The 11573-nt window shown below is 56.4% G+C and overlaps 1 protein-coding gene across 1 annotated transcript in view; it reads left to right on the top strand.

Moving 5' to 3' along the window:
* The first annotated feature begins 6 nt into the window (after positions 1-6).
* RAMP1 (receptor activity modifying protein 1) overlaps positions 7-11573 on the top strand; it is a 56701-nt gene continuing 45134 nt past the window's right edge. The window contains 1 exon segment of the mRNA XM_017890380.1: positions 7-141. Coding sequence (XP_017745869.1) covers positions 90-141 — 52 coding nt within the window. The 5' untranslated portion in view covers positions 7-89.

Raw genomic sequence — 11573 nt, 5'->3', positions numbered from 1 at the left:
GGCGCGTCTCCTCCGGGCCGGCGCGGCGGCGGGCTCAGTCCTCAGCGGGGCGCGGGGCGAGCGGACTCGGCTTGGCACCGCTGTGCACCATGGCCCGGGCCCTGTGCCGCCTCCCGCAGCGCGGCCTCTGGCTGCTCCTGGGTGAGTAGGGCCGGGGGTCCCGGTGGAGCTCCCGTCCCCCGGCCAGCCGGTGTCCTCTAGGGGAGAGAAGGGGAGGGGCGGGGGGAGAGGGGGAGCGGACGCCGCGGGCGCACGGATCTGCTGCCCTTGAACGCGGGCAGCCCCGGTTCCAGGCTGGAGGCCCCAGGGCACAGGAGAGGCGGAGGGCGCGGACCAAGGTTGCGCTTCTCGTTGGGGAAGGGGCGGCTTTGGGGACGTCGGGGAGCGGGCGTTCTGAAAAGCTTGGGGCAAGTCAGCCCTGCACATTGGAGAACTTGTTTTCAGAAGGAAAAAAAGAACGCGGGGTTCCCCAGTCCCGCACCTCCGTTTCTCAGGCTGTGCGCCGCAGTGACCGCCAGCGCAGGCTCCCTTCCCTAGGCCGTCCCGCGTTGCAAAACCTGCAGGCAGGCACCTTGCAGAAGACGCAGTGTTCGGGAATCAGAACCACAACCCGTTTGTATGGAAATTAGTCAACACTGACAATCTGTCGCATTCAGCAGTTGCTTGTTTGCAAATCATGTCTTTTTGGGACATTTCCATCGCTTTTTTTTTTTTTTCTTTTTTCTTTTGGTTTGCTTGTTAAGTTGGCACTTTTAGCTAATAGAAATTTGAAGAAGGACGGGTCCCTTGGTGAAGTGGTGGAACATGTTTGGCTTTCCACTTGGAGAGAGAAGTGGAGATTATCAACAGCCCAATGGCCACAGGAACTGGCCAGACACTCAGCAAGAAACGGTCCTGTTCACTTCCCTTGTCTGTAATGTGTTCCTAAAATGCTAACTCAAGCCCCTTCTAAGCCGCTTTGGTTATTGCATTATTCCGTGTATTTACCTCCCTTTTAACGGAAACGTAATAGGTTCCTGGCATGGGAGAACCCAGTGCCCCTGGGAAGGCCGGAGCAGTTGCTTCTGGTATGTGCGGCCTTTCCCCAGAAACAGTGATGTTGGTCAGAGGCACCTGCCGCACAAGACCCCTTGGCACTGGCACTGGGCAAGCAGTGACCACCGGCGCTGTTTTTGTAGCTGGAGGAGCAGTTCGTGCCCCAGCAAGGAGAGGGGCCAGGGCTTCTTGGGAGCCATGGATTTCTGGTCCCTATTTGTAAACCTCTCCAAGGGGTGCCAGATCTGCCTAGAATCCTCAGAGGCCAATATAATATAATCTGAAAGCGGGTCTTGCCACTTTAGAGTTTTGGCTGAAGTTGCGTGGAAAGCAAAATCTCAGAGTAATTTTATTCTCTCCATTTGGCTTGACATGGCCTTCACTGTTTTTGTTTCCTAAGAAACAAACATTTCTTTGTTAGCAAGGCAGAGAGCTGGCTTGTGGAATATTTTTCATATAAATAACCAAATAAATAAATATTCTTTACTAGTGTCCAGAGGCTGCACCCCCTAAAGCTTGTGTAAATAAAACACTATGTCACAATCACATATAAAGACCTTACTTGTTTATCAAGAAAACTAGTCATGTTCTGCCGAAAGTCCAAAGTCCTGTAATTTTAACATTATTTTGAGTGGCCTGGCTAATGTTATATCTTGGAAGAACAGACACAACTTTATGAGGTTATCAGTAAATGAATGTCATTGGAGCCCAGCTGTAATTAGTAGAATTACTGAGCACAGGCTGTTTCCTTCCCAAGCTGCAGCACTAGCCAGATCTCCTTGGTGATGAAGATTTTGCTACCCAGAATGGCAACATGGAATTTTTTTTAAAGTACTCTAGTTTACAGGTTTGAGAACTTATCTGTGACAATTTTACAATCAAGTTATTTGTCTTAGGTAGTTATTAAGAATCTCACCATCCGGCCAGGAATGGTGGCTCACGCCTGTAATCCCAGCACTTTGGGAGGCTGAGGTGGGTGAATCACCTGAGGTGAGGAATTTGAGACCAGCCTGGCCAACATGGTGAAACCCCATCTCTACTAAAAAATACAAAAAAATTAGCCAGGCGTGGTGGCAGGCACCTGTAATCCCAGCTACTTGGGAGGCTGAGGCAGGAGAATTGCTTGAACTCGGAAGACAGAGGTTGCAGTGAGCTGAGATGCCACTGCACTCCAGCCTGAGTGTAAGAGTGAAACTCTGTCTCAGAAAAAAAAAAAAAAAACTTAGGATCCATATATAGTTCTTTTCCCTCTGAGCATCCTGTGTACTCTTCTGTTTACAGGAGACTCTACATGCATCCTTAAAGGTATATGTATAGACACCGAAAAGCTGTTTGTTAATCAGGAAAGAAGGATGCGTTAGAAGCGCCAGGTGTTTTGAGTCCATCTTCACTCAGGGAGTGCCGGCTGGTGCTGTCACACATGAACTCCGTCATCTGTCCTGGGAAACGCATGCCTGCCTTGTCTGTCATGTGGGAGCTAGGGGTTTTTTAATGGCTGCAACATTAATTGAAATATATGACTTTATATAAATACAAGTAGAATTGGAATGACGGGGACATCACAGGAAATGCTATGTGACTGCTTCAGATGCCATGTGGTTTTAAATCTGGACACAGTTCTCATGCCAAAGTCCAAATCTGAAGGATTCTTATTTGCTAATCAACCCAGTGTGTTTGTTTACCCTCTCTGTGTGTTTAGCTGCAGGAGGAAATTTCTGGATTTTTATCTTCCTTCCATAGGCGCATGCCTGTCAGTGTGCCTATTGCCAGTCCAAGGCCAGGGCCCTTGAGAAACATTTCTATCCGCAGTGCGAATGGTAGATTCAGCTCCGGGAAGTGTTTGAGGTGGAATCTTTACTTAAGGCTAGTTGGAAAAGTCTGTCCTGATTTTTCTCCCTAGAATGCACCCATTTCTTAGCTTCTAATCAGTTACAACTGGCATCTGGCTGACTGTGTGATGCAGGTGCCATGTGTAGTGTGAATTCCAGTGGAAATGCTGAGCCCAGAGAGTGAAGCCCCTCAGGCTTGCCTGACAGTGCCCCCGCCCCCAACTCAGGCCTAGAACCCCTCTTTCCTGATGGTCCTTGTGGTATGGTGGGCTGGCCCTCAGTGGGCCCTGAGCCAGGCCTGGCCATCCAGATGGTCCCAGGGAGGAGACTGGCCGCAGGCTGGACAGTCAGTGTTCTGCTGGAACCACGGGGAAAAACTGTGTCTTTCCTCCAGGCTGGATCTGAGTGGGGCTGCCACAGTCTACCCTGTGAGCCACGGGGGAGCACCTGTCGGTGACACAGACAGAGCCCTCCTGACGCCTTTTGAGCCCCTAGATCGAGCTCATGGGGTACACATTTCCATCATGTGACCCATAACGTTTGAGATGGGTGTCTGTCCCTTGCAGGGACGGTGTCTGGTAGACAGCAGGCTCGGGGCTCCCAGAATGGCGTACGTGGGGGACTGTGGGAATCCTGCCTAACAGCCTCCTCCTCCACTGGGGACCCAGGGGGGCCTCCTGAAGGAGGAGGCGCTGCAGCCAGGAAGACAGTGGGAGCTGGGAAGGGGACAGGGAAGCCCGGGCTTTAGTGGCCCCGGTGGCTCCAGCATTTGCTGGACCATGTGTCCACTACCCCGCCCATCAGTTTCTAGGTGACAAATGAAGAGGCAGAGATGGTGCTGCCAGGGCACTGTCCAGTTCCCAGCCTGCCATACCCCCTGCTTACCTCTGACACATCCCACAGCAGACACATGAACCCCCGGAGGGATGTCCTTGTCCCCAGCCCTCTCCGCTCCGGAACAGGAGGACCCCCAGCTGGGTGATGTTCCCGGAGGACCTGTTTCTCCTTGTTGAGGAGGGTGCATCAACATGGCCACCATAGGAGAGCTCCCAGCCCAAACAAAATCGTGCTCACTTCACCGAATGATGTTCTTGTGTTCAGGAAAAATATTTTTTTCCTAAGATGGTTTATTTCAGTAATTTCTGCGGCATCCAAAAGGCATCACTTTAACCATCTTTTAAATCACGGGTTCTGGGTGGCTTTCTTGGAGCAGGGTCCACGGGGACACACTAGCCAGACGTGGCTGGGGTGCAGGGCTATGGGCCTGAGTCTCAGCCCCCCAGACGTGGCAGGGGTGCAGGGCCATGGGCCTGAGTCGCAGCCCCCCAGACGTGGCAGGGTGCAGGGCCATGGGCCTGAGTCGCAGCCCCCCAGACGTGGCAGGGTGCAGGGCCATGGGCCTGAGTCGCAGCCCCCCAGACGTGGCAGGGTGCAGGGCTATGGGCCTGAGTCACAGCCCCCCAGACGTGGCAGGGTGCAGGGCCATGGGCCTGAGTCGCAGCCCCCCAGACGTGGCAGGGTGCAGGGCCATGGGCCTGAGTCGCAGCCCCCCAGACGTGGCAGGGTGCAGGGCCATGGGCCTGAGTCGCAGCCCCCCAGACGTGGCAGGGTGCAGGGCCATGGGCCTGAGTCGCAGCCCCCCAGACGTGGCAGGGTGCAGGGCCATGGGCCTGAGTCGCAGCCCCCCAGACGTGGCAGGGTGCAGGGCCATGGGCCTGAGTCGCAGCCCCCCAGACGTGGCAGGGTGCAGGGCCATGGGCCTGAGTCGCAGCCCCCCAGACGTGGCAGGGTGCAGGGCCATGGGCCTGAGTCGCAGCCCCCCAGACGTGGCAGGGTGCAGGGCCATGGGCCTGAGTCGCAGCCCCCCAGACGTGGCAGGGTGCAGGGCCATGGGCCTGAGTCGCAGCCCCCCAGACGTGGCAGGGTGCAGGGCCATGGGCCTGAGTCGCAGCCCCCCAGACGTGGCAGGGTGCAGGGCCATGGGCCTGAGTCGCAGCCCCCCAGACGTGGCAGGGTGCAGGGCCATGGGCCTGAGTCGCAGCCCCCCAGACGTGGCAGGGTGCAGGGCCATGGGCCTGAGTCGCAGCCCCCCAGACGTGGCAGGGTGCAGGGCCATGGGCCTGAGTCGCAGCCCCCCAGACGTGGCAGGGTGCAGGGCCATGGGCCTGAGTCGCAGCCCCCCAGACGTGGCAGGGTGCAGGGCCATGGGCCTGAGTCGCAGCCCCCCAGACGTGGCAGGGTGCAGGGCCATGGGCCTGAGTCGCAGCCCCCCAGACGTGGCAGGGTGCAGGGCCATGGGCCTGAGTCGCAGCCCCCCAGACGTGGCAGGGTGCAGGGCCATGGGCCTGAGTCGCAGCCCCCCAGACGTGGCAGGGTGCAGGGCCATGGGCCTGAGTCGCAGCCCCCCAGACGTGGCAGGGTGCAGGGCCATGGGCCTGAGTCGCAGCCCCCCAGACGTGGCAGGGTGCAGGGCCATGGGCCTGAGTCGCAGCCCCCCAGACGTGGCAGGGTGCAGGGCCATGGGCCTGAGTCGCAGCCCCCCAGACGTGGCAGGGTGCAGGGCCATGGGCCTGAGTCGCAGCCCCCCAGACGTGGCAGGGTGCAGGGCCATGGGCCTGAGTCGCAGCCCCCCAGACGTGGCAGGGTGCAGGGCCATGGGCCTGAGTCGCAGCCCCCCAGACGTGGCAGGGTGCAGGGCCATGGGCCTGAGTCGCAGCCCCCCAGACGTGGCAGGGTGCAGGGCCATGGGCCTGAGTCGCAGCCCCCCAGACGTGGCAGGGTGCAGGGCCATGGGCCTGAGTCGCAGCCCCCCAGACGTGGCAGGGTGCAGGGCCATGGGCCTGAGTCGCAGCCCCCCAGACGTGGCAGGGTGCAGGGCCATGGGCCTGAGTCGCAGCCCCCCAGACGTGGCAGGGTGCAGGGCCATGGGCCTGAGTCGCAGCCCCCCAGACGTGGCAGGGTGCAGGGCCATGGGCCTGAGTCGCAGCCCCCCAGACGTGGCAGGGTGCAGGGCCATGGGCCTGAGTCGCAGCCCCCCAGACGTGGCAGGGTGCAGGGCCATGGGCCTGAGTCGCAGCCCCCCAGACGTGGCAGGGTGCAGGGCCATGGGCCTGAGTCGCAGCCCCCCAGACGTGGCAGGGTGCAGGGCCATGGGCCTGAGTCGCAGCCCCCCAGACGTGGCAGGGTGCAGGGCCATGGGCCTGAGTCGCAGCCCCCCAGACGTGGCAGGGTGCAGGGCCATGGGCCTGAGTCGCAGCCCCCCAGACGTGGCAGGGGTGCAGGGCTATGGGCCTGAGTCACAGCCCCCCAGACGTGGCAGGGTGCAGGGCTATGGGCCTGAGTCACAGCCCCCCAGACGTGGCAGGGGTGCAGGGCTATGGGCCTGAGTCGCAGCCCCCCAGACGTGGCAGGGTGCAGGGCGATGGGCCTGAGTCACAGCCCTGCCGACTCTGCGTTCTCAGCTGTCTCAGTGACTCCTCACCGTGCTTCAAGAGTGCTTCACTCCCTCCCACGTGCAGTCACACGGTGGATTTTCTGGGACCAAGAACCAGAACCCCGAAACCCCAGGCCCTGGCCGTCCACTCTGCCCTGCACCAGGGTTAGCACCACCTCCACCCCTCATAGGGGCAATGCCCAGCCTCCCAGAACCCCCACCCCACCCACCACCCCAGGGACAGGGGTGCCCCCAACAGACCCTCTGGGTATGTTAGTGTCACCCCACACATGCCATGTTCAGGCCCCCATGCCTTGGCTCCGAGGAAGCAGCTCCTGAATTAGCTGAGAGTTCTGGAAAACCATGGGGGAAGGAGGGGAGGCAGAGTGACCTGGCCCATGGCCTGGGCCAGCTCACTCCAGGGGGTGGGGTACAGCTGGCCCAGGAAGCCCTGCCCCCGTTCTCCCAGACCACATACCCCCACACGAGTCTCAGGAAGGACTGTCTTGAGTCTGACACCACCTGGGAGGAGAAGTCAGTGTTTTGCCCAACCATGCAAGTGTTTGCCTCGTAAGGCCTGCCGCTGTCGGGTACCCTGGCCCCAGGCCGGGAGTGGAAGAGGCCTAGAAAGCACTGCCTCTTCAGCGGACGCTTGGTGACTGACACCCGGCTGGGCTCTCTCTGCAGGGATTTTCTTGCCTCTGAAGGAGACAGTTGTGAGAGGGAAGCGGGAGAGGTGGACGGATGAGGGAGTGCAGGGAAAGCACTGCACCGTTCTCCTGGAAACACCCATCTGCCACCTCACACACGTGGGACGCACAGGGTCAGGACTCACACACGTGAGACGCACGGGGTCAGGACTCACACACGTGGGACGCACGGGGTCAGGACTCTCACACACGTGGGACACATGGGGTCAGGACTTTCACACACGGATACACGGGGGTCAGGACTCTCACACACGTGGGACACATGGGGTCAGGACTTTCACACACGTGGGATACACGGGGGTCAGGACTCTCACACACGTGGGATACAGAGGGTCAGGACTCTCACGTGGGATGCACAGGTCAGTACTCAGAAGGGCAGAGGCCAGGGGTGCAGAGCAGCCTGCTATGGTAGGGTGTCCTACACAAAACCCAGGGCAACCCCCCAGAGGATGATCCCACACCAAATGTCCACAGTGCCAAGGCGGGGCAGCCCTGCTGCATGTCAACCATCTAGACATGTGGTGCCACTTAAATGCAGCAGGAATAAACAGGAGACCATGGAGCAGAGCCCTGAGGAGCAGCAGCAGCACAGTCCAGAGGGCAGAGGGCAAGGACGGTTGTGCAGAGGCCCTGCTTTTTGGAAGTTCCTAGAAGCCTTTTTGACTGAAGCATGGTGGGGAAGAGGGTTTTGAGCTGAAGCTGGTGCTGGAGGAAGGACCCATTCTCTAAGGATTCAGATCTCATTCCTAGGGCAGTGGGAAAACCTTGAAGGACATTAAAGGGGGTGACAGGACAGAAGGTGTGGTTTAAAGGAACCCTCAGCTGTGGCCCCCAGCATGGGCAGGAGGCCAGGCAAGGATAAGAGTGGGAGGGTTGCAGGGAGTCCCAGAGGCGAAAGCGATGGACTCCAGTCCCTGGGCCTGGATGCAGGAAGTGAGCACTGAGGAATGAAGAACAGCACCTGGCAGAGCTCCTGGGGGAGCAGGAAGGGCAGGGCAGGGGAGAAGAGAGGAGAGGAGGGGAGGGCCGGGCAGGGGAGAAGAGGAGAGGAGGGCAGGGGAAGGTAGGGGAGGGGAGATGACATCGCAGGCCACAGCCAGGGCTGCCAGGAAACATGGGAGCCCCAGGCAAACTGGAATTTCAGATAAACAAGGAGTATAAGCCTGTCTCATACAGTATCGGGGACATATATCAAAAACCACCGTTTCTCTGAGATGCAGATTTCACAAGGCATCCTGTCATTTGCTGCACCTGGCAGCCCCATCCTCAGCAGCCACATGGGGTTCAGCGTTCCCCTTGGATGCTGAGGGGTGATGGTACACAGGCAGGAGTCTGTGCAAATCTAGGGCTCAGAAAGAGGTATGGCCAAGATAGGTGTTTCTGGCAGCAGCAGGGCCTGGACGATGTCAAATCCTTGCTTGGAGGGGTGGCCAGTAAGAGTGGGTGGACACAGGCCCAGGCTCCTAGTGACTGGCCAGAGAGGATGGCCAGGGAGGACAGAGAAGGAAACAGGCCCCAGGCACCACTGGGTACCTTGACGTGATTGGTGGCTGGGGGAGGCAGATGGCAGGGTCCTTTGGGTGGCTGGGGGAGGCAGATGGCAGGGTCCTTTGGGTGGCTGGGGGAGGCAGATGGCAGGGTCCTTTGGGTGGCTGGGGGAGGCAGATGGCAGGGTCCTTTGCGGAAGCGGCAGCAGCGAAAGCTGCCCTTAGGAGGCAGCGAGGAGGTGAAACCAGAGACCATGCATGCCTATGGAGGTTTCCTCCAGTGCCTTATGGTTTTAAATACGCAAACCTTTGATGCATCTGGAATTTACCTTCATTTCCTAGCAATTTTTATCAATGGCTAAATATTTGGGGGATTTTCATGGTAGTTGCACTGAAAGTATTAACTGGTCAGGGAGGGTTAAATCAAGACCACCGGCTCAAGAAACAGCGGTCTGTTTTTCCACCCCCACATCTGCATCCAGGCCCTTCCACAGAGATTTCGTTTCTCCTGCAGATGACTCATTCAGTGTCTAGGAATCTGGTGCTTTTTGGCCATGACGGTGAGTGGGATATTTTCCCCCAGTTTATTTTCTAGCTGGTCGTTGCCGGCTAGGAGGAAGCTCCCCTTCTGCGAGTTTGTTTGGTGACTGTTGTCACCCTGTGCCTATTTTTTTATTTCAGTTGTTTTGCTTCCTGCTTGGCTTTTTCAGGCTGGTCATAAGGTCGCCCGTAACCTAGGGTGGTCCTGCCGCCTCTTCACAGTTTTCTGTGTTTTGTTCTCCAGTCTTACTGTGTTGGAGAGCGACTCACTGCCGAGTAGGGGAGTGACAGCAGCTGCCTTCCTTTGCTACTGGTGATGACAATACAAGTGACCCTTGAACAAAGCAGGGGTGGGGCGCCAACCCCCGACATGGTCAGAAATTCGAGTGTAGCTCTTGACTCCCCAAAAGCTTAACTACTAATAGCCTACTATTGCGCAGAAGCCTTACTGACAACATTATCAGTCGATTAACCCATATTTTGTATGTTACAAGTATGTATACTATATTCTTTTTTTTTTTTTTCTTTTTTTGAGACTGAGTCTCCCTCTTTTGCCCAGGCTGTAGCACAGTGATGCGATCTTGACTCACCACAACCTCTGACTCCCGGGTTCAAGCAATTTTCCTACCTCGGCCTCTCCAGTAGCTCAGATTATAGGTGCCCACTACCATGCCCAGCTAATTTTTGTATTTTTGGTGGAGGTGGGGTTTCACTATGTTGGCCAGGCTGGTCTCAAACTCCCAACCTCAAGTGATCCACCCATCTTGGCTTCCCGAAGTGCTGGGATTACAGGCGTGAGCCACTGTGCCCGGCCTATACTGTATTCTTAGAATAAAGTAAGCTAGAGAAAAGCAAGTGTTATTAAGAAAATTAGACCCAGCATGGTGGCTCACGCCTGTAATCCTTGCACTTTGGGAGGCCAAGGTGGGAGGATCGCTTGAGCCCAGGGGGTGGAGGTTGCAATGAACCAAGATCACACCACTGCAATCCAGCGTGGGCGACAGAGTGAGATCCCATCTCAAAAAGAAAAACCCACAGAAAATATATATACTTTTCATGAAGTGTAAGTGGATCATCATAAGGTCTTCATGTTGAGGAGGCCAAGAAGGAGAAGGAAGAGGAGGGGTTGGTCTTGCTGTCTCAGTGGCAGCAGAGGCAGAAGAAAAGCTTCATATAGGTGACCCACAGTTCAGAACCATGTGGTCAAGAATTAACACCTGAAACCTTCTGTCTTTCTCCTTTGGGGCCAGATGCTTTTTTTTTTTTTTTTTTTTTTTTTTTTTTTTTGAGACAGTGTCTCACTCTGTCGCCCAGGCTGGAGTGCAGTGGTGCAATCTCAGTTCACTGCAAGCTCTGCCTCCTGGGTTCTTGCCATTCTCCCGCCTTAGCCTCCCAAGTAACTGGGACTACAGGCACCCACCACCGCACCCAGCTAAATTTTTGTATTTTTTTTTTAGTAGAGACGGGGTTTCACCGTGTTAGCCAGGATGGTCTTGATCTCCTGACCTTGTGATCCGCCCACCTCAGCCTCCCAAAGAGCTGGGATTACAGGCGTGAGCCACCGCGCCCGGCCGGCCAGGTGCTTTTTCATTGTATTTTTGCAGGGGTGGGGGTGGGAGAGGGATGGAGAATGCGTCTTCTTCCCGTGTATAAAGTAAGCTTTTGTCATGTGAAGGAAGAACCGTTCGATGTAACGCAGCAACCCTCCCAGCTGGGCATTGCCTCGGTGCTGGCAGGCCGCTGGCACTGGCGAGGCTCTGACACAGGAGAAGTGGTCAGAGACTGCAAACCTACCATGTTTCTGGGATGAATGGAGTGTTCCTTCATTCCTGTGCAGCCTTTCCGCAGCCTCGGGTGTCTGTGGGCCACTGTTTGTTCTGAGTGTGGCTTCGTTCTTCCTGAGTGAGCTTGCTCTGTACTTTCCCTTAGGCGTTTTATTACCAGCATTGGGTTTTCTTCCCAAGATACGGGTTGTGGACCTTTATTCTTTCCCTGTGTGCTAGGACAGTCAAGGTGATGGAAATAAGCAGTTCCTTGAAGATCTACACCGTGGCCAGGTTCCTTTTCATGGTATAGATAATTGGCAACCTTTTCAGAATCTTTCTGGTGTTATTGGTCCCTTTGGGTTTTCCTTTTTTTTTTTTTTTGGACGGAGTCTCGCTCTATCGCCCAGGCTGGAGTGCAGTGGTGTGATCTCGGCTCACTGCAACCTCTACCTCCCAAGTTCAAACGATTCTCCTGCCTCAGTCTCTCAGGTAGCTGGGATTACAGGTGCCCGCCACCACGCCCAGCTAATTTTTGTATTTTTAGTAGAGATAGGGTTTCGCCATGTTGGCCAGGCTGGTCTCAAACTCCTGATCTCAGGTGATCCACCTGCCTCGGCCTCCCAAAGTGCTGGGATTACAGGCGTGAGCCACTGCTCCCGGCTGGGGTTTTCTGTGTCTTGTAGCAATGATGTTGTCTTACATTTTCCTCTGAAATTATTCATTTTATCCAACATATCATTATGTGGACAATTATTTTTCTAATTCCCTCTACA

The sequence above is a fragment of the Rhinopithecus bieti genome, unplaced genomic scaffold (assembly GCF_001698545.2).
Source record: "Rhinopithecus bieti isolate Rb0 unplaced genomic scaffold, ASM169854v2 scaffold_19482, whole genome shotgun sequence".
Classification (NCBI taxonomy): Eukaryota; Metazoa; Chordata; class Mammalia; order Primates; family Cercopithecidae; genus Rhinopithecus; species Rhinopithecus bieti.
This window is presented reverse-complemented; position numbering and strand designations above follow the sequence as displayed.